Source organism: Acromyrmex echinatior, chromosome 6 (assembly GCF_024713525.1).
Source record: "Acromyrmex echinatior isolate Ae372 chromosome 6, ASM2471352v2, whole genome shotgun sequence".
Lineage (NCBI taxonomy): Eukaryota > Metazoa > Arthropoda > Insecta > Hymenoptera > Formicidae > Acromyrmex > Acromyrmex echinatior.
In genome coordinates, this window is record NC_141857.1 from 5,773,164 (window position 1) to 5,796,854 (window position 23,691).

The 23,691-nt window shown below is 28.3% G+C and overlaps 2 protein-coding genes and 1 long non-coding RNA gene across 7 annotated transcripts; 1 reads left to right on the forward strand and 2 right to left on the reverse strand.

Annotated features, from left to right (window-relative positions):
• Window positions 1-1,695: 1,695 nt before the first annotated feature.
• LOC105154031 (uncharacterized) lies at window positions 1,696-7,105 on the reverse strand. The gene is made up of 4 exons (XM_011069271.2): window positions 6,799-7,105; window positions 4,745-4,785; window positions 3,296-3,492; window positions 1,696-2,951 (listed from the first exon to the last, which is right to left on the reverse strand). Exons 1-4 carry the CDS (start codon window positions 6,881-6,883, stop codon window positions 2,888-2,890), a joined length of 387 nt encoding a protein of 128 aa, XP_011067573.1. The 5' UTR covers window positions 6,884-7,105; the 3' UTR covers window positions 1,696-2,887.
• A 153-nt stretch (window positions 7,106-7,258) lies between these two features.
• LOC147909292 (uncharacterized) lies at window positions 7,259-8,762 on the forward strand. The gene is made up of 2 exons (XR_015545470.1): window positions 7,259-7,344; window positions 7,865-8,762. It is a non-coding gene; the product is annotated as an uncharacterized LOC147909292 (long non-coding RNA).
• On the reverse strand, window positions 8,159-23,404 carry LOC105154033 (uncharacterized). 5 transcript variants are annotated; one of them, XM_011069274.2, is made up of 14 exons: window positions 22,657-23,404; window positions 18,570-18,845; window positions 18,182-18,365; window positions 17,483-17,611; window positions 17,079-17,390; window positions 16,568-16,803; window positions 16,363-16,492; window positions 15,156-16,247; window positions 14,973-15,022; window positions 14,414-14,891; window positions 14,267-14,337; window positions 13,820-14,147; window positions 13,074-13,487; window positions 8,159-13,009 (listed from the first exon to the last, which is right to left on the reverse strand). In XM_011069274.2, exons 2-14 carry the CDS (start codon window positions 18,755-18,757, stop codon window positions 12,473-12,475), a joined length of 4,149 nt encoding a protein of 1,382 aa, XP_011067576.2. In that variant the 5' UTR covers window positions 18,758-18,845; window positions 22,657-23,404; the 3' UTR covers window positions 8,159-12,472. The 5 variants fall into 5 exon arrangements, with proteins under 5 accessions (XP_011067576.2, XP_011067575.2, XP_011067574.2 ...); XM_011069273.2 differs by having other exon boundaries at window positions 13,074-13,484; window positions 17,483-17,620; XM_011069272.2 differs by having other exon boundaries at window positions 17,483-17,620.
• Between the last annotated feature and the right edge of the window lie 287 nt (window positions 23,405-23,691).

Genomic DNA, 23,691 nt, shown 5'->3' on the forward strand with positions numbered 1-23,691 from the left:
CTTCTAACTTTGGGTCTATCATTTGTTAAAAAGAAAAAAAATTCGCAAAAATTTTCGGCTTTCCATGCAAGTGAAAGCTTAAAGTTTTCCTTACAAAATCGTTTTTTTTTTTAATGTTCCTAAGATTTTTTGTTAACTTTGTTAAAAATCATCGTATCGCAATTTAAAAACCTAATTTTTAAAGCTAAAACGTTGGTCTATTGAGTGGTATAATAACAAATATATTCTGTGTACAATTTTGCTAAAAAAAATGGCACGAACTTTTTGACCAATAGAATAAATTACTATGCACCGTACGACGCGACGCAGAGAAAATTTGATAGATCTGAAGTCTGTCGATATAACGACAAAGATTGATAACGGGGATCAGGCGGAAATTTATCACGTCTTTTATATACGTAATATCATGTTATTTCTTTTTCATCTATTTCTTTATGAATAATTATGAGCGTAAGATTTTAGTCAGAGAGAGAGAGAGAGAGAGAGAGAGAGAGAGAGAGAGACAGAGAGAGAGAGAGTAAAAATTTATCTTCGCATAAAACTTATTAAAATTATAATCAGATTTCGAAAATCTTCAGCGAACTTTCATATGAAAAATGCGTGAAACAAGCATTAAATTTTTCATCGTAAAGTTCTCATAATTTGTTTCTTTTTATTAAAATTTAGAGAAGATAAGTCCCTTTTGTATATAATAATATCGGCAATACGTAGCGTCTATATTGTCTATAATATATTGATGGACATATCATATTTTATTTTACTGATATTCGGAGTAGCTCGTCTTTTAAAAGATACGCATATAATTCTGCTTTTCTTTCAAGAGGTACAATCGGCACAAATATCATTTTATCCTTGACATTCAATAAATAACAAAAAAAAAAACAAACTTATGTTGACTGTGTCTTCTAAAAAGAAGGTAATCTAAGAAAATAAATTGCTGTCTTTTATTTATAATGCAATGTTTTAATGTGTTAAAAATTCTTTATTATTTGTGATAAAAATTACGCTTTCGGAACATAATCTTGGCTCTAAAATCGATAATATAAAAAAATTTTAATTGAGTTTACAATAGAAAGTTAGAGTTGGAAATTAAATTCTCTTTGAGGAATGAAATTGTAAGGATATTAATAAATAATGATAACTTTTAATTTATTCTGCAATATCTCCCTTTTTATGAATATCTTAAAAAGAAATGTACCCAAGACAGCATGGATTTAAGTAGCAAAATAGATTAATAAAATTTAATAGATAAAATTTAATTACAATCGATAATGTGAATACGCGTGAATTTGTAAGTTTGATAACTACATGACACTGATAGAATTTGAATTCCTTCCGTAATAAGGCTTTTTAATCCTCGTGACAAACTTGCCGAACAATAACATCGGCATCGTCATTAAAACGTAATGAAATCTATAATCAGACGATCTCTATCTTCCTTTTGATTCTTCGATTGGCGAAACATCTGTGTTTTACGTTCAATAAGGATACAAGATTATTCGTATTATTCTTATTATTAAAGCACGACATCGAGTTCTCCGTTTCAAAGGCCAAATGTAAACGCCATTTTATTACTCGATAACGTGAGAATTATTATCCAACACTTGTACAGTCAATGTCAAATATTTTTATTTTCCAGGAATTACGTCATCCTCGAGTACGGTTGATTGTTTATTATTTCACAACGCAGTGACATTAAAAATATTTGTAATTTTATTTTAACTTTGATTGGGGCAAGGCAGTTACAATAATATTCATTAAAATGTTACGATATTGACACATATAACACTTTATCAACAAAAAATCTAAAAAAAATCAAGGCGAATGAGAGCGTGGTAATAAAAATAGAATCTTTATTCCAATAAATATGTCCTATTTTTTGGAATAAAGATTCTATTTGCTGGAATAAAGATTTAAGATTGCGTATCTCATTCGACCTGATTTCTTTGAATTTTTTGTTGTTGAATTTGAGAGAGTCCGTAAGAAGATTACATTATTACTATTTATAACACTTTATATTACGTAACGTCGATATGTTATACAGAAGCGCATCGTGAGCATCGTTATGGCTCGAGGTAGAATGCACGTGGTGCACAACGATCAAACACATAGGTACAATCAGGTGTTATCGATGGATTGATAACATGCCATATATTTCATACGATGCGTCAAATCCATCCGTTACACCTGATCATTCTCAACTCCATTCCTTCTGTGCCCTGTGTAGTTGTACTTTTTATCTATCTAGTGTACAATATTTGTCGTACAGCATCTAAAATGAATGTCATATCGTACGTCATATATATATCACAGTTTGGCACCAAAAAAGTCAATCGACCTTACGTAAAATTCGCTATGTTCTTTTCGACTGAACGTCTAATAGATATCGCAAAGACATTTGAAAAGTCAGATATTAATTAATTTGAGACACGATCAACGCGATGCTACAATGCTTTGAAGTATTCTTTAATTAATCTAAATTCTTTAATTAGTAAAATTCTTTCTTCTGATTGATCAATTAAATTAATGATTCAAAACATTTGTAGTGAGACTGATCGCATCCTTGAATGTTCGTTGGAGTTATTCAAGACGATATCAATTTGTTTCATTAAAGAATTTGTGCTACGAGCTCGATCAAACGTAATTGTACAACTTCGTAATTTTTAAATATTTCGAGTTGTATATATTATATGTATCACCGATCTATCTTTTCAGTTTTTTGTTCGTCATTAAGATGAACATATTGGTCAAATACGTTAAACATCACTACTACTCGTCCCGATGTGCTAAATGGTAACATAAACGTTTCACGAAACGCGAAGTAGCGAAGAATTAAGTATTCCTTTTTTTGATTCCTAGGAATGTACATCTATACTTGTAGTTATCGTCAGTGAGCTGAATCTGAGGGAATCATCTTCGCTGCCTCCAAAGCTACTTGCTGGCGCTGATACCTGAGACAAATATTAATTCGGTAAAGTCTTCAGAGAAATAGCTGAAGCCAAAGTCGCAATGTCAAACGAGATAAATTATGCGAGCAGTTATAAGCAAAACATGAAAATGTTGACAAACTCGTTTAATCAATTTCTGCGACAGCTTTAAGAGAATTCTATAGAAACAATATTTTTATTTTATAAAATAATCGAACACTCGGTTCTCTGAGAAATTTAAAAAATAACAATAGTGTAACAGAAATATTCGTAAAAAGTATAGAAACGAAAATATCGAAGCGTGAATCTGTTAGATGAATTTTATGCAATTTTACGGTGTAACCTGAAATTTGCGTCAAAATAATTACCTCAGGGCTCTCGTTATTTGATATATAGCCGTAAACGCGACGAAGAGGTTTACGCTAAAGAGATTCCAGTTCCTCGGGGTGATGACTAAAGAGTATCTGGTCCAGATTAACCCCGTGATGCCCAAGGCACAAGATTGGCTGACGGAGATTTTGTTCGCTGGCCTCTGCAAGTCACCGAGACCGGCGATTACGAGACCCTAAAAATTATTAAAAAAGCGATTTACATAATATCTTTTGGCACATCAATATTATTTTTTCTTCACGCATGTCGCACGTGTATACACATTATATGCGCATGTATGTAAAATAAAAATCGTTTGCAATCTTAAACATTAAAATAATACGGCACATTTGCTTTAAGTTTGATTGTATTTTATTTTTATCTTTTTGTGTAGACATATGTATTAGGTGTTGGAATTAATTCGTAGCGTTTTTTAATGAAAGAATGTTATTTATTTCACATGAGCATTAAAAAATACATTAATGAAAGTACTTCCCATCACTTGTAAAACGCTACGAATTAATTCCAACACCTAATAACTGAAAATGAAAATTTATAAAAAAATATATTTCATAAAAAAATATTTCCACTATAAAATCAACGTAGACATAAATAGCGATATAATGAGTAAATAAATATTTTTACATTTTGTAATATATATATATATATTATGGGATTTATATTTATTTATATTTATCTTATTTTTGCATTTTATAATGCAATATAAAATTCATACTTCGTTAAAATAAATGTTCAATAAAATTAGATTTTAAGAGCAAAAAAATTTTGTTAAAAAGATAAAATGCATGTGCGTTTTTAAAAATTGCCACATATTTATTAAACATGCAACATGATTATGATACGAATGAATGTAGCATTTAGAGTATTTCTGCAACATGTCTGTTTGCCAACATACATTACGTAACTACCTTGGAGCAAAATTGTGTACCTACATGCAATCTATTATTCAATCACTTGACATTTCACGGTGATATTTACAAAAATTTTAAGAAAATAAGAGAATTTTAAAGCTGAAATAATCTCGCTACTATTTCTCTTAATCAGAATTCTGGCAAATTTTAATCATAATTCAAACACTTATAATTAAATCTAAAACAAACATTCAAGATAACCAGAAATTTAATTACGATAACCAGAATGATAGTGATTTATATGATCAGAATTCATTTAGTTTCTACTTCTTATTGATACAAGAAAATCATTTTTTTCAGCATAAAGGAAAATTTCAAGATAAAGACATTTTATTATTGAATTTATTATTGAATTGACATTTATTATTTGTGAAATGAAACTCTATTTGCGTTCTGTATTTACGTAATGCCGTTTAAGTGCCCCAGATCTTTCCTATTCATTTATTACTCAATTAACTTATCAGAATAATGACACAACAATATCAAATATTGAGGAAATAAAACATTGTTACTAACCCATTTGAAGGCCGGTGCCCAGAAGAAAATGGTTTGTGGACCTAAAAAAAACACGCAATCGACATGAATTACGGGCACTCGTTCAAAAGGATTGAAAGAAATTAAGCAGAGATTGCCAATAAATTGTCGTAATGAAAGAATTATTGTATCAGTGATTAGAGAAATACATAGCGAATTTATTTTATTTGAAAGAATGCAATATAATAATGCAAGGCTTCGAAAGAATCGATTATGTTTACACTAAATTTACAGTCAGCTTGTTTTTCATTCAACTTATATCTTTCATACAATTTATTCCAGCTCGATGTTCGCAGTATTTAGTATAAAATAGAAAATACAAAAAAAAAAGAAAAATAAATAAAACACAAGAGCCGGCTTCAAAGTTTCACCGCAATCAAATAGGTAATCAATGCGTCAGAACTAGTTATTGGTGCATCCCCGCTGTAACGTGTACACCCTTGACTCTATTCACTCCATCTATTAAAGCTTCTGCTCTGATAGTTTCGAATAAATTCGTCAGAGCTTTAACACAGACACGATGCCGCGCGGCCTCGTTTCCATCCATTACAATTCAGTGAAGGTACAATCGCCCAATCTAACAGCTATGCGAGAAAGCACGTTGAAAAATAGGACAACTATTATAGATAGAACTTGACGAACCTCGATTATCAGGCTTGGGATTTTGTAATAATAATTTTGTTTTGCTCATATTATACTACGTCGTTTACTATTCAATCTTGAAATGTAGCCTTGTATCAAAGCTAATCTCATATTTAATAAATCTCATATTTTAACCATTCATTTATTCATGTAGGATATTTCCATCTCATAAATTTGCTAAATATAAATATTATTTACATATGTATTATTATGTTTATAGCAAGTTACTTCAAAATAAAACATTGTATTTATTTTTTTCTAAAAAATGTATAAAATATAAATTTTTATTTAATTAATAAGAATATTAAAAATTTTTTATTTAATTGTAAATCATCAAAGAGAACAATGAAAATTAATATATAATGTTGAATGTCAGAAACATCCTACGCGAGTAATTGTGATAAAAAGAAACCATGCTAATAATATAGAAATAAATGTACAATTTAATTATAATTCAATATTATTAATGCCAGTGAACGTTTTTATAAACTCACGAGAAAGTCATGGTATCGAATTAATCTACAAGTTCACGCATATTTCTATGTGATATTAAAACAAGATAAATTCAACGCTATCGATTTCTCTAATCTGATATAATTCTTTTATTGTAACTATTTATCAGTAATATTTGTTTATCTTCCTTCCGATCCTTTCGAACGAGTGCCTGTTTAATATTATAGATACGCGTTATAGATTAGTCGTAATGTATGATAATAAGATTACAAATGTTAAATGTCTTTGAGTAGTTCCAAGGTTGAAAATATCGCCAAATCGAGCTTCGCGCGAATAACTTGAATAACTTGAATGACATAAAAAATACGATGTGTGAAATAAGGATAAATCATGCTATGGAAATGAAAACAAGTGAAACATTCATTAATTCAAATTGTATATACGACTACTTAAAGAATGCGACCTCGAGCAGTCTACATTACAAAGAGCAGTGTTCACTATTCGTGTTCTGTCGTCGGCAAGTCGCCAAGTTTTACGATATCAATATGCGGAAAAGATATTTGCGTCACTGGCTGAAAAACGAGATAAAGACAAAACATTTCCGCGTTACAACTTATCATGACTGCGATAAATACCAATAAATAAAACGTATATATAACAAATATTAAAAATAATTAACTCGCGAATTAATTATTGTAATTAATTCGATATTGAAAAATATCACAATAGATCCAGAATAGAAAATTAAATACAAAATAGTACATTAGGTCACTAATCTCTGCTAATCACGGAGAGGAAAACATCATTTATCTAAAAAATCACGTCACATAGCCACATCCGGCGCATTTTTCTCACAATCAATCTATTACACATATACACACACGCGTGCACGACACGTGCCACCTGCTTGACCCGACGCAATGATCGACCGCTTTACTGACCAGCTGGATGTTTCCATAGAGGCTGCAGCTTCTCGGGCACGAACTTGCCGATGACATTCATCGAGTTCTTATAGATCACCGACATGGCTAGTGTTGGGGAGGCGGTCGTCGACTTTATGGATGACTCGATGTGTATTTAGAAATCGCACACAATCGCGGCAATAATGGCAAGTAGTGGCAGCGATCACAGCATCCGCATTCGACGACCGAGAAACGCCAAGTGTGCGGATTGGTTGCAACGTTCGCGTGGTTGCTCCCCTCGACTTCGCCGCAGTCAGCAGTAGTCGCCACTTGCCAACGTCCCTGTCCCTACTAATCCTTACGAATCACATGGACGGAATAGTGGCTCCCCGTTCAGATAGCGTCAGAGATGGATGTTTGCACGCGCCAGACTTTAAATATTTCCTAGCTACCGTGGCTGAAATCTATGATGACTATAGCGCGGCCACAATGCAACGCTGCTACCAAAATGACGGGAGTGGGACACGGAGGTGGCTGCGATGCCGACCTTACGTGTAAATATAGATGACGGATCGATGGAAAAATGTATGTATAAATTTTCTTGGAGAAATGTGAATTTGAAAGACATTACATTCTCTTTTCGCAGTGCTCTATTTTTCATTGTACTCAAGAAAATTACAAGAATATTTTCAATATTTTAAATATTTTTAATTTATCTTTGTGTAAAATTTTAGGAAGATATAAACCAATCCAACTCATCAAATTTTTAATTTTAGAATTAAAAATTAAATTAAATTAAATTAAAATTATAAGAATTATAAAATCTTACAAGTTTTATAATTATAATTTTTCTATCTATATTTTAAATTTAACAATTTTTTAAATATTATATTTCAATTTTTAAATATTAAATATTTCTAGTATAAATTTAAATTAGTAATAAAAATAAGAACTAAAATAATATAATAAAACGAGAAATCAGTAAGCCTTTCTCTCAGTCGTCGCGAATTATAAATGGATTTTAATCATAAAGTAATTGATTTTTAAAGAAATGATCAAATCTGTTTGTATAACTAAGCTGTACATATGTATTAAACTGGTATAGGAAAACTTTAATAAGCGACCTTGCGGAAGTGTGTTTGCTGACATTGGCCGAGAGTTCTCAATCGGACACTCGGACGTTCGCCAAGTCGACCTCTCCCTCTTACGACGGTTAAATTCTCTATTAATAAAACAAGATGTATTTGTTTCATCGTTTTTAGAGATTATTATTTAGTTCCAAATAATATTTATATATAGAAAAAAAGTTATAATCTTGATAACTTATTACTAATTTATAAATCATACAATCATACAAATCAAAGTAACAGAAAAGGATATATCGCACATAAGAAGCATATTATTGCATGTGTACACAACTTTTATTGATATCTTCATATATTTTTATAACAGTGTAATCAAAATATATGCATAAATACAGATATTGTCAAATTTATAAATAACATACGAATAAAACATAAGTCAAATTTTGCGCTGACATCAGAACGTAAAATCTGAATTAAATATAAATAATTGCATCATCCAATTTTCTAACTAACATTTCTAAATTATTCCACTTGTTTACATTCGTGACAATTCTCACTAAATTAACAACAGATTCGTACTTAATTTTTTATCATTAGCTACAGCCTATAACATATCTATTACAATAATTATTAATTTATATGGATGTTCGAACTAAATATGATTAGAGTCAGATGTCTGACTGTAATTTACAGAAAAAGATACATATATATATAAATGCACATTACAGTCCCATGTATATATATAAAATTCTTACTAGTTGTAAGATGTAATTATTCTCTAGATTTAAATAAGAAAAATATTGAGATCAACTAAAAAGTTCAATTTTTTGTAAGCAAAATAATTCCGTGAGATTCGATCATGTTTTATCTCACGATATTAATAGAGAGAGTTAAGGAAATCAAAAAAAGATAATAAAAGATTGTACATAAAAAATAGTAATAAAAAAGAATCAAAATACAAAAAGATCCTAGCAATAACAGATTATACGATTTCTTATGTAACTATGGTATCGGCATTTGCTAAATCTTTCTCGAATCGTCCGTTTCGAGTATTAGAATAAATACAATTAAGAAGAACAAGTGGAGCAAAGTATTAATCACAATAGAGCTTTGATGTAAAGACGTCATTTAATAATCGTCTTTAAAATAGATATATAAAATGTGATTTCTTTACATATTTCTTTGCTCCATTATGATCTTACATATACTTTTATATTCATAAGGCACATGAATTATACATATAATTAAAATTTATACAATATCCAAACATTATTACGTACACGCAGAAAAATATTTTATTATTAAGAAAAGTAATTTTCTTTCTTTTAAATAACAAAGAATATTTTTTTGATAATAATCTCAAAATATGTTCTTATTACAAAATTTTAGAAAAATGCATTATGTACCTAAAACAGGAATTTATTTTCTTTTGAAGAATATTATAAATTTGATCGAAGAAACGAATTTTTCATAATAAGCAAATCAAATTTGTTTTAATTTAATAAATTTGATTGCATTATTAAAATTATTTAGAATATATTTTGAATAAATTTAAAGTTTATGATAAACTTATGATAGATTTGCGAATATATGAATATTTCTGAAATATTTGAAATAAATAATTATTGCATATTTTTTTGTGTGTAAGTTTCATAATATTGTTCTACATATTGATATTGTATGCATGTATGCATACGTATGAAACATGGCAACCATTTAACTGCATGGATACAGTATAATTCATGAATCACTGTCATGCTCATCAGTCTTAATTTCATTTTTAATACAACACTGGTATAAAAAACGATATAAGTCTAAAAGTATGCAATATTAAAAGTACTTATAAAGATTATTCGTCCATAATATTCTTGACCATATTACACATTGTTATATATATAAATATATATCGTATAAATATATATATGATAATAATATATATATATATATATATATATATATGTATACGATCTCCATTCATTTCAAGTATTTTCATTCGTATTTTGAATACACACTTTTCACAATTAATATTAACGTTATGTTTACTATTTTTAAAATTATATCTGTGTTATATAGGCACCTGGCAAAAATTTTTTCATGTATGAATATGCATAAATATGTATAAACATACATAAATGTGAATATATATTCATGAACATATATTATGTATGAAATATGTATATGAAATGTGCTCATGCATCTTTCTTTTTTTTGTAAAATTACTTTTTTTGTAAAATTTACTTTTTACAAACTTTTTAGTGTAACAGAAATAATAATAATAATAATAATAATAATAATGTGAAAACATTAAAAATAATTTAAAAAATAATTTTCACCTTATTTGTTTTTAAAAAAATCAAGAAATGTAAAAAAATTGCTTATATAAAATTATACATAATTATGTATGAGCAATTTTTCATTTACATTTCTCCAAACTTTATTTTTTTCTAAAACTGATAATGCAAAAATTATTCCTTTAATTATATATTTCCTTTAATTATTTTCGATATTTTCGCACATTTTCGCATACATATTTATGTATGAAAAATTTTTTATCAGGATATATTAACACAAATGCGATAACTTTGATTATACAAAAAGAGAAAAAATCGATATATAGTTATATAAATAGCAAATTATCTTTTTCCAGTCATTTTTTATATTTTATCATTTTTTTTGAGGGAGATTTATTAAAATATTATTCTGTATTTCATATCATTGCATGCACAGTTATGCATTTTAAAGTGATCATTATATATTTGTTCGATATCAAAGTATGTAAGAATTGTTCAAAATTTCTTCTTAAAATCAGCATAAATAAATATTTACATAATTTTCTCCCACAAATAATAATTAAAAGTACATGCAAATAATCTATGTACAAAATTATTTCAATTTCGAAAAATGCATTATTTCAGTCACCACACTTGATTGTTACACTAACATTTTCTGAGAGCTACGCATTTAATAGAAAACGCTGTAGCATATTTATAAATGATCAGTTAAATGCAAGAGTATAAAAATGTATCTTAACGCATGTATATTTTTGGCAGCTTAAAATATTTATATAGGATTTATGGATGGCACAAATATATACTGTCTGTTATACAAGTGCATATTAAATCAATCTCTATTATTATCACTTAATGCTTTTTTGTGCCCTCAGTTATAGTAGTCCCAATAGCAGAACAATAACAACTACAATGTTATCATACGTTAAGATTTTATATTAAATAATAGAATGAGAATATATTCAATGATTCTTCAAACTATATGAAAAGTTTTGAGGTAATATAAAACTTAAAATGATAATATAAATAATCTTATCATAATAAGCCCATATAATCTTGTACGACAGACTGTATATGTTTATAATCCAGCTATTTTTTTATAATATATTTTAACAGTACTTTTTTCCTGCACATAGTAAATAAAAAATTTACTTTAAAAAATTGTAAAAAGATATTATACGTAAACATCAATTTTAGGTAAATATTATAGGTAAAATAGTATAGGTAAAAATTGGAGTTAATTTGTTAAATGCAAGTGGCAGTAAAAGACATTGCCATAAATAGATACATACTTTTCATCACCATCAGCTTGAGCACATGTGGTAACATACTATATAAAAATGTCTTTTAATACATATTTCATTAAGATGAAGTATGAATTAAGTACATCTTAATGAAATATTCATGTAATCTATCATTATATGTTAAGCCTACAACTTTCTGCCGAAACATTATATGTTACAGAATTATAGACAAACAATACTATGTATTAATATGTAATTTTTTTCTTTCAAATTTCCATAATGATATAATTAGGGTTGACAAACGTTACTTTTCAGTTACTTTGCCGTTACTTTTAGTAAACAATTTGATGACGATATTGTAATTTTTTATGACGGTAACACTAATTAAACGCTAAGATTGTACTAAGGTTAGAAAAGTCACTTTGAAAAGTAACTTGTTAACATGAGTTTTTTTTCAGTAATGAATCATTTTTTTCAGTAACAAATAACTTTTTTAATTACGAAAACATAGCCGCATCATTACCGATAACTGTATCATAACAGTAATGCAAAATAGCAAAGTAAAAATATGGTATACGTTTACCTTGACAACTAATAAGCCAAGTAGACTCTAATTCACCTTCAAACATTATATTTAGCTGTTTGAGCTACAATCAAAAATACTTAGCAATTTTGGATGAATCGCATCGTTTAATTGTATTATATATTAATTCTGAAAACATAGCCGCATCATCACCACGTATATAAATAACGCAGCAGCCTTATTTTACGCATACTTTTGCGCAAAAAGCGATTTGTTGTAATATTTCTGAAAAATGAACAGTATGTCGCTGTTGGTCTTGACTCAGGACGTTACAAGTAACGATTGACATTTTTAACTCTGATGTTACCATTACGTCATATAAAATTCACAATGTCATTGTAATGTCACCAAATCATCATTGTAAGAAGGTAACGATCAAAATAAAGTTTACAAGTAACGCGTTACTTAATTGTCAACCTTGGATATAATCATCCTCTATTGCTGTGCAATATATTTATTTTTTATATATTATAATGAATTAATAAATTCTTCATTGATAAATTAATTCTATAATCAACTTATGTTTAAGTTGAACTCACGATAATTGATCAATTTAAACGTGTTAATAGATCCGTACATATCCACCATAACATATTTAGTGAAATCTGGAGAGATACATATTTTTCCATCACGGTTTTGTGGTAATGCGACAACCGTTAATAATTCTGGTATTTCAGGATTTTTACCTTTTTTGTTCTTCCAATAGCTACTTATATTATTAATGATATCCGAACTGGCAGTACTCGATATCATCTCATTTTGTATCCTAGATACATTGACGTCTACGCTTCGACTGTTAGGTACTCGTTGATTCCAAAATGCATTCGAACTGAACGAAGGAGCACTTATACTGCGACTGATCCGATTTCTCATATTCTGTGTTCTTGTCATATCCTTTGCTAAAGCAATGTTCCACCAAATTAATTCATCACTTGTCAACGACAATAAAATTGGAACATCTATGGTAACTGGAGCCCAACACAATTGTGTAATAGGACTAGCGTTAAAAAATAATTGAGCGATTTCCATCCGTTTTTGTATGTTTATAATCTGAAAAAAGTAACCGATATTAAATGCATACTTTTAATGCAGAAATTTATTATGAAATACTTACAGAAATTTGTCCTGAGTCAAGACCAACAGCGATATACTGTTCATTTTTAGAAATATCGCAACAAATCGCTTTTTGCGCAAAAGTATGCGTAAAATAAGGCTGTTGCGTTATTTGTATACGTGGTAATGATGCGGCTATGTTTTCAGAATTAATATATAATACGATTAAACGATGCGATTCATTCAAAATTGCTAAATATTTTTGATTGTAGCTCAAACAGCTAAATATAATGTTTGAAGGAGAATTAGAATCTACTTGGCTTATTAGTTGCCAAGGTATAGACGTATACCATATTTTTATTTTGCCATTTTGCATTACTGTTATGACACAGTTATCGTTTATTATGTGAATATCATGGATGGATTCTTCTCCTCTAGTCTCGATTCCAAACACTACAGGAGGTTGCCATATCTGCTAATATATTAATCAATACATTTAATTACCTGTTTATACAAATTTAGGTAGATAATTTTCGAAATGCTGAAGTGATAAAGCAGTTAACAAACAAAAGACTACTTGCTCCTGTCATCCTCTATACATAATTTTTTTTAATAGTAACAATATATTATTCCATTACGAATAAATCAAAAATAAATTCCAAGATACATAGGTAAATGAATTATTATCTACTTTTTTATAATTACAATCAAAATTATAAATAGACTAAAAAAAAAACATATGCATTTATAAGCAGAAAGAAAGAAAAATAAAAGAATACAACTTAAGAAAGAATTTAATATACACACCTTCAAATTATCGTCTTCCCATCTGCATAATATTATATCACGGTTAAGAAGATTGATAATTTTTACAAATTGAATTGGTTTATCTACTTGTAAAACCTCCGTGATTATCCCAGTTGTTATATCTAATAACTCAATTATTTTATTATCTATAACATACAACGCCTTAGTTCCATCGGCAGACAGTTGCAGATTCGATATTTCTCCTTTTATTAATTCAGATTCTTTTATCATTTTTTCTCCACATGACATTGTAATTATCTTTGAAGGGCTCTCTTTAACTACGATGTCCATTTCGTCACAAGATACAATTGCGTCAAATAGGCATTTCCTAGTTTAATAATAGAGAAATTTTCATTTAATAAAGTGTCATATATAGTTTATAATTAAATTTAAAAAATATAAATATATAAAAAGAGAATGTATAAATAATTCTAAATATTAGATTACCTAGGTAAGTCATTTGATGTTTGTATTGGGAGTTTCCATCTGTATAATGCTCCATCCCCACTCCCACATATCTGAAAAAAATTTGTTAAATTTTAAAGATAATTTTAAATTTAGTTAAATATAATTGTATTAATAAAAGATACATACAACATGACAGTCCTTAAACGGGAAAGAATCCAAAGATATGACTCGGCTTTTGTAAATTGCAACCGGTTGAAATCCAGAATCGGTATTCCATACATTTATAAAACCCGCAGAATCAGCTAATATTAGATATTCACCATCATATGTAATGGTTGCGCATACATAAGTTACTTTTTCATCGATATATCCCTTTAGTTTTCTGTTAAAATTATACACACAATTCTCAATCCTCCTGCACCATTTTACATACATAGCTTCCTTTTTGGTGACAACTATCAACGAATCATCATGCATGGGTACATGATGAAAAAAGATGACCTCTTTAGATGCAGATTTTAACTGCAGATTATAACAAGTAACATATTGATAAGTAGTATAGTCATTCCCATAATTTGTGAACACAAAAAAAGCACCCTTTGACTCATCCATTATGTGCAATAAGGAAGCATTCGTTGTAAAAGCCATTTTCATTATGTATTGACTGTAACAAATGTATGCATGTTACTTATTCGTATACACGTTGTTGTTAAATCAGTTCGTATTTACATACAACTGTACTTACTATTTGGGATCTGTTAAAGTAAACATTGTGTTTCCATTTCGGTCCCATATCTTAAAAAAAAAAAAGAAACTACACATATCTGAATAATATAAATAATATGTATACATATTATAATCAAATTTTTATTAGCCAATAATATGTTAATAAATAAAAAATATTCCATTTTGTAAAACTGTAAACTACCTGAATCGTTGCTTTGTTAGTGCATGCAGCAATGTAGTTTTCCTCACGACCAAATGCCATATCCAATATAATCTCATTTTTCACCTTAAATTCTGCTAAGCTATCGTCTTGACCTTTCAAGTTTGAATAAGGATCAGACCAGAAATTTTGTTTTTGTCGGGGGCTTCCAATGTTCATATAATTTTGATAAAATTCGTCATTCTCCTCTAATAGAGAGAATAATTTTATTATACCAGCACTGCTTAATGATAAGAAACAATCACTAGCCATAGATACAATAATTTTTTTAATAGAACACTCTTCTCCATGACCATTGAAGATTTTACGTTGCGTGCCTTGAAAATCGTACAGAATTATTTTACCCGATGTATTCCCAGTCAAGACTAACTCGGGATTATTATTTGTGAAAGATGATGTGCAAATGTTTCTTGGTATTTCTTCAGTCAATGATATATTGGCATGTTGGCTACTTTTCTTATGAGATAGATATAAGAATTCTTGTCTTCTCATAGCTAGATCTTTTGCAGTTTGAGTTATGTAATCTTGAGATGAATGATTCATTGCAATTTGGATGATATCTAAGCATTTTTTATGTTTATGTTCTATTATAACGCTTGCTTGTTCTTGAAGAAATCTTTCTAAATCAGAGACTTTTACCACATATTCATCTGTAGAGTTTAATGTAATGTATTTTCTATACTTTCTCAGATCTAGTAACAAATCATTCAAACCTGCATGTGTTAACTTAGCTTGAATGAAATCAAAATTTAAATAAAGACGTGGAAATTCCTCAAACAATTTTGCTTGCTCCAAATGATAGCCAATGTACAAGTAAATATAATTATCATTTGGCAATTTTGAAAAATCGTTATTGCAATATTGACGATACTTTTCAATAATAGACTTGTGCATCTGTATTAATTCATCATCAGTTCGTTTTTTCCTTAAATGAGTTAGCAGTAAATCGTGCACACCATAAATATATGTTTTTAAATCATTATTCCATATTCTGGCTGCAAGTGATTTATGACACAAATCCAACATCAACTCTTCAATTTCCAACGCACCTTTTCTCCAAAAAATTTCTAGAGTCTAAAATATTAAATCGATATAAAATAAAAAAAATATGTGTGAGAAATTATGCAATAAATTATGTAATATGCATCAAGTTAATAATAAATTTTATAACTTTTATAATATTACATACCTTCGAAGCTATGTTAACATCTTCACAAAAAATAGCTAAGTCCTCGTAATATTTCTTCAAATTTGGTTTTAATTGTTTAATACATATATCAAAAATAGTTTCTTGTTTTTTCCAAAATTCATTCATTACTCTGTAACATACGATGCAATAATAATTACGTAATTTTAATAATCAATGCAATTTAGAAGTTACATAATATTCATACTTGTTTGTTCTACTCTTTTCTCTCAAAGATTTCAAATAATATTTCCATCTACGATCATGTATACGCATGTCGCATTTAAATTCTTCAAATTGCGCAGCAAACATAGCTATTAATAACGGCATTCCTTTACATTCTTCATATATTCTTTTTGCCTCTACTGGCAACTTTTTCACATCCATTTCTAATGCTTTGGCAAATAAGCCTAATGTCTCTGCTTCTGTAAATCCATCGTTCATCTGCAAGTAACATATTATTTTATTACAACAATATAATAAATATATTACATCAAATATAACAGAGAACGCCATCATTTCGGTCACAGTTAAACATTTCAAATAATACAATTAAATAAAATACAATTAAATAAAATACAATTAAATTTATTTCAGATATGATTGCACGCCAATAACTTTCGAACTTTTAACACAGTCATCTGAAACGCTACTAAATTCCCCCTAAAATATTATCTATAATAATCTATAATAATTAGAAATATAATAAAAAACGTTACCTCTATTATGTTAGGTCTTTTCTTCAATACAACATCGATGTTATCAGTAAGAACTAGAGTTTTACATTGGAAGTCAAAAGTGTTAATAATTTGTTCATTATGAACATCATCGAGAATCAATAAAGCATTGCAATTTTCTTGTTTATTAAAATAATATTTCAAATATTGAATCAGAGAATTTCTCTCAAGTGAAGAAAACAATTCTGGTTGAATTTCTAAATTTCTCACGTTATAATAGAGTGTGTTTAATTGAATTAATATTTCTTCATCAAGTGAACCATCATCTGCAAATTTAATCCAGTAGACCTGATTCTAAAATTAAAAAAAATATTTTTATGCAAACTATAACACATTAATATCAAATATTATATGTTTAATATAATATAATATGAAAAATATCATACAGAAAATAAATTTTTCACTAATTTTACGTCCTTGAGAGTACTGGCAACTAGAGATGATTTTCCAAATCCTTTCATGCCATGTAACGCAATGTATTTTGTGGGAATTAATTCTTGTAAAGCTTTCTTTAACTGGTTAATCTGAAAATGTAATGTATTACATAATAGATAATTTTCATTTTATATATCGGAATTATTTATTACGATGCAAAGAGACGAATTTTGATACTTTAAGATTACGAACAATTTGAAAACTAATACCTAAGTGCTTGTCTAATGTGCCTAATGGACAAACCACTGTATTATGTATACAAATATATAAAAACACTGATAAAATTTATGTAAACTTACATGATATATTTCCACATTCGTATGCATAAAGAGGAATAGTTAAACTAAATAAGAATTAAATTGTCTATTATAATAAGCTACATTTAAATGATGCTATAGATTAAATGTTATTAAAAAATTTTAATAAAAGCCGACTTGTCTATATTATTAAAAAATATATTATTAAAGATTATATCAATGTAGCAATAACACAATGCCTCTAAATATAATGCAATAAGAAATTTGCAACGGAGGAATAAATAAAATTAAATAGTTGATACCTTCATAACTTTATCTTATTATTGATACAATATAACCACATTTGAGAGATAAAATTAGAGTAATTCTTAATATCATATATGATAATTATACCTTTTCTTGCCTGGTAACAGTTAATGGAGAAAGAGGTGGAATATTGAGAGGCCCAGCATAATAATCTGTTACTCCATTGGTTTCTTTTTCATAATTGCCTAACATTATATCTATTTCATTACTAAGCCAGTCGTAGTGATGTTTTAAGGATTGATGAAAGACACCAAAAGCATTTGCACCACACCTTAAAAATGTTAACACAAACATTTAATGAAATCAGTTTACTGTGTAAACTGCATCGTTAAATAAGAATGCAAATTATACAAATAATTTGTGAAATGCAATGGCTACTATTATTAGTAAATGCAATAACATTAAAATAAAAAAATGTAAGATTTTGCATAATATATGTGCGAATATAACACGAAATATATACAAATATACATACAGTGGTAGTATATCCAACAATTTGGCTGCTCTCTCTTCTTTAGTAGCTCCAATATAAATATTTTTTATATGATCTTCTGTTATGATGTATTCATTTCTTAAAGGTTGTATGATGTCATTATCTACATCTAAATCGTCAATTATATTCTTTCTCAAACGAATGAGGATGTCTTTATATAATTTTTCCATTTTTATTATCACAATAGATAATGCGCAATCCAAATTGTCTTTATTTAGAAGTTTAAATACAAATTACTATAAATTTCAGTGCAATTCTCTGAAACAAATAATTACCTCTGATATTTTAATATATTTTTTAAGATAATTTCATACTTAAGAATAAATGAACCTAATTAAGATAATAATAATTTATTTTTGTTTAATTAAATCTCTTAAAATATATATATATATATATATATATAATATATATATATATATATAATTATAATGTATATAATTATTTTTAGTTTAGGGTAACTGCCTCAATTGCTGTACCTGTCCCTATTAGTGTGCTTTCATATTTCGATAAATCATAAAGAAAATTAGCACAAATAAATAAGAAAAAATAAATAATTATAACGAACGTGGTTTATAAATCAAACATATAAAAAAAGGAGCATGAAACCACAACACTGGATGTTCTACATAATTTGCAATTTAATAATTGGCGCTGTAACAATGTTGATGCACTTTCACAAGATAAAAGAACACGTTTATATATATTTATATTATACAACGATTGAATTTAATGTCAGATATATGTAAATTCTGCGTTTTACTAATATTTGTGATTTTACTGAAGATGGCCAGATTGTGGCCGAAACGTCTAAAGATTTTTTATTAATGTAATGAATTATTAAATTTCACAAACAACATCCAGTGTTGTGGTTTCATGCTTCTTTTTTTATAAATAAGAAAAAATATTTTTTTTTTGTTAAGTTAAATTATTAAATAAAAAACTAATTCAAATTAGCTCTTGAAATATTAACACAAATAAAAAATAGAATAAAAAATGGATAATTAAGAGCCTTAATACGTGGTAATTGATGCGAGTAATATCACATACACATATATTTCGATTGTATCTACTGAGTTATTACATAAAATAAAAAAATGAATGTTTCGGCTATATTCAAGTCATCTTCAGCAGTCCCCAATCATAATAATAATTGTTCACAATCTAATGTTTGTACCATAGTAAAAATCAAGTGCAGCAAGTAAGTTTCCCATGGAGTATATAACCGTTAAATTATTAATGCATACGATACCAAAGATAATATTTTATTTTTTGCGTATTAAAATGTTTTAAATATTTTTCGAGAGATATGAGGAATTTGTGAATCCAATAATATGTACCGCAAGATTTTAAACTTGTCCCTATTAATGTGCCCTGTATAGGAGCTGAGAAGAGTTGTGTTATGAGTGTATTTTGAAATAAATATAATTGAAATAATGATTTATGTAATATTAATATAAACAATTAGCTTAAATTTATTATCTGTTTTAATAACTACGTATGTTAAAATGAGTCAAATGTGGATAAGCATACAAATGGGGAGCACATTAATAAGGCCATCGCCGCTTAGAGGACTCACTAATAGGGACAAAAACATGTTTTCTATTTTTGTCAAAAGCATTATAAAGTATTAATATTTTTTAGAATAAAGAAATATTATAAGAAAAAGAAATAGTTGAAAAATCGATATTGATTGTAAGCAGATAAAATTAAAGCTACAATATTTAACAATTAATTCAGTAATAAGCAAATTGGCTAAAAGGCACATTAATAGGGACAGTTACTCTAGTAATGCTGACTTTTTGAAAGAGATTGAATTAAACAATAAATTATTATTATTTTAATTAGTTGTATTTATCCTAAAACTTATGGAGAATACTGTATGTATGTGTGTGTATATATATATTTTTTTTTTTTCACAGTACTCTCCATAAGTTTGGGAACACCTTATATTTTACAGAAAAGCCATTACATGACAGCGACATATCTATACATGTTTTTGGTTTAAATACTTCATAAGACGTCTAAATGACGATAAACATTTATCTAGAACACCTATAAGCTTGTACTTGCTGAAAATATGTTTGACAATCATTTCACAGCAGTGAAATGAAGTGCTCAAGATTGAATTTCGCGCTTTGGTCTATTCTTTATATGTATTGTCACTTGTTTTGCAACACCGCTTATGTTCGTTGTATATATATACAGGTCATTTAAACGTAGTTTAAATGACCTTTAACAGTTTCTATAAAAGTGGTAAACTTTAAGTCATAAGTTGATTTTAGACTCTGTAAAAATTGTAAAATGGCCCCGAAGAATCAGATTTCGTATTTTGAATCGCATTTTAATAAAAATTCTATATTTTAATAGCGCGTTATAAAATCTTTAATTAAAAAAAGACGAAATAAAAGTACATATATACGTATGTTTATATCGTCTTTTTTTAATTAAATATTTACAAACTATAGAACGTAGAGTGTCCCCAAACTTATAAAGAGTATTAATAATTATAAATGTAATTTGCGTCACAAATAAAAGATATAGGTTATCTTAATTTACGAGAAAACGCAGTAACTATTTCATCTATCATAAAGATGTTCAAGAAATAGAATTCCTGCGTATATAAAATTCCTTTAATTCCATTTCAAACTGATAAAACTTTTATCAATTCTTTTTGCTTTTATCTTTTTTATTTTTCTTTTTTTCTTATGAATGCGTGTCTCGAGAGAGAGATATAAGATTAGAAAAAGTTTCACTGTAAAATAAATTTAAGAAAAAATCGATTGTTGCCGTCTAAGTTTTCGTTTTTAAAAAAAAAATTAAATTAAATTAAAAAATACTAAAATTAAGAAATTGAAAAATTATCCACACAATACGGAGAGCTTCCTGAGAGTTCCCTGACAGCTCATAAAATTTTTGTAAGCTTCATTTAAGCTCCAAAAAGAACTTCTCGGGAACTTCTATGTCCGCTTTTGAGAGTTCGTTTCCTTGGAAGTTTCATTTTGGTTCGCAAGGAGCTCTTTTTAAACTGTCCGAGAGCTCAGCAAAATAAACTCACTGAGAGCTTATTTAGTTGAATTTTGTAAGCTCCCCAAAACTCAGCAAAATGAATTCTCTGAGAACTTATTATATTTAATCGAATTTTCGCTTTTGAAGCTCCCTGAAAGCTCAGCAATATGAACTCCTTGGAAGTTGGAAGTTCATTTTGTCAAATTTTAAAAGCTCCCCGAGGACTCAACAAAATGAAGTCTCTGGAAACTTAATCGGAGCTTTGTGCTGTGTGGGTAAGAAATTAATAATATTTATAAAAAATAATAATATATTTATTTTTATCCTTTTTACTTTATCTTTATATTCTTCTTTCTATCCTACGAACGTATGTTTGGGAAAGATTTACAATCAAAAAGAAAATTTGTCAAACAATGAATTTAAGAATAAAGACGAAATTAACATATCTTCGTTTAAAAACAGAAAATTATAAATTAAGAAATTAAAAAAATATCAATATATTTATGCGTTTATTAGCTTATATGTTAATTGTATCATACATTTTCTATTAAAAAGGTATACAAAATAAATTTCGACATTTTATTTATAATTCCCTTGATTTAAATTATAACCGCTGAAGATAAATTCAACAACTTATTATAAAAGCATAAAAATTAAAGCTTAAATATATTATTAATTTTCCGATCCACACTTTCTTTTCATTTATATTTCCGATACATTCTGTAAAGCAAAAGGTAAAACTAACGATGAGAAATACTGAGAAAAAAATTCGAAAAATTCTATTAGTCGCAACTATCTTTAATAATATTTTGAATTACGAATATCGCGAATGTAGACGCGAATAAATGATCTTGAGAATCCCGCATTCGATCGACGATGGAAAGACGGATTTTTTTTTGCTCTGTTGTGAATAATAAAGACGATCTTATTTTTCCACAATTATTAAACATGCATCATATTTTTAAAAATAAATATAAATGCCTTTTTTTTTAAATATTATTTTTATATATCAGTGTTGGATCGGAATGCGCACAATATCCGTAATGCTCTTTTTCCAACTTACTAAGTTTCTTTTTTTTTACGTTTTTCTCATAATCGCCATTTTAATATTCTTGACCAATGGTCTTTCTCATCCTCTCTTTAAGTAACAATACCCCTATCCTCTTCCTTCTTTCTTATCATTCTTTTCTTAAACAAGATGCAGCTGCGCTGTTTCGCACCCCGTCGAAATATTCACTTCACGCTGATTACATGGATGTAACTACTCTCGTAATTATTAATCTTTTGTGAGAATGAATGTGCTTTGTTCAGAAAAATGCGAGTAATCTCTAACGTGACGATGATTCCACCTGTCCACTCCACGATTAACACTCCGTGACTGAGAAACAGGTACTCGTTGCTCTACCTCTACTGCCTACGAGGCATCTAAATGCGACGTTGCCATGCGTTGTCAATACTATAGCTGCTAGCATACGCTATAGCTATTAGCTATCGGCAACTATGACCACTCTTCCCCCACTACGCATTATTAAGGTAACGCAAGCCAAAATTTGGCATCACTGTAGAGTGATCACTATCCTTCCGTCTTCCATCGCAACACAAAGACGCGTAATGACTATAACAATGATGAATTATTGAAACATTTTCAAGAGACAAGTAGTGGCAGAAGTATGTTTGCAGTAGGGCAAGTCTTTTCACGTCTCATTTATAAAAGTGCAGTCGTATGAAGTCATAGATTTCACACTCCTAAGTTACAACACATCGTCGAGAAGCTGCACTGAACTGCACTCATACACTGCAACAACTGCAAAGCCAGCCATGGCAATATGGCGCTGGTTCAGTTGGTCGACGCGATAGGAAAACGTCAGTGCTGCACCCTGCACTACTGCAGTGTGTACTGAACGAATTAATCGAATCTCCAACACAAACAAACATACGAAAAGATAGCTTTAAGGATAACAGAGATAACTGCTTAAATACGATATTTCTTGATATGTAAGTTTTCTTGGTACGAGTCTAGGATAGACTTTTAAATGTTAATTGAAGGAAATATGATATGCTGTAAATAAAATAAGTATTATATATAATTGATATTTAA

Excerpts from the sequence above, each read along its gene's own strand:
- LOC105154033 (XM_011069272.2), bottom strand. The coding sequence starts at position 18,757 with ATGGAAAAATTATATAAAGACATCCTCATTCGTTTGAGAAAGAATATA. Across the intron at positions 14,892-14,972 it reads ACTTTAACAGATCCCAAATA|TCAATACATAATGAAAATGG; the intron begins GTAAGTACAGTT and ends CATTTGTTACAG. Across the intron at positions 14,338-14,413 it reads CGTTTAAGGACTGTCATGTT|ATATGTGGGAGTGGGGATGG; the intron begins GTATGTATCTTT and ends AATTTTTTTCAG.
- LOC105154031 (XM_011069271.2), bottom strand. The coding sequence starts at position 6,883 with ATGTCGGTGATCTATAAGAACTCGATGAATGTCATCGGCAAGTTCGTG. Across the intron at positions 4,786-6,798 it reads TCTATGGAAACATCCAGCTG|GTCCACAAACCATTTTCTTC; the intron begins GTCAGTAAAGCG and ends TGTTTTTTTTAG. Across the intron at positions 3,493-4,744 it reads GGGCACCGGCCTTCAAATGG|GGTCTCGTAATCGCCGGTCT; the intron begins GTTAGTAACAAT and ends AATAATTTTTAG.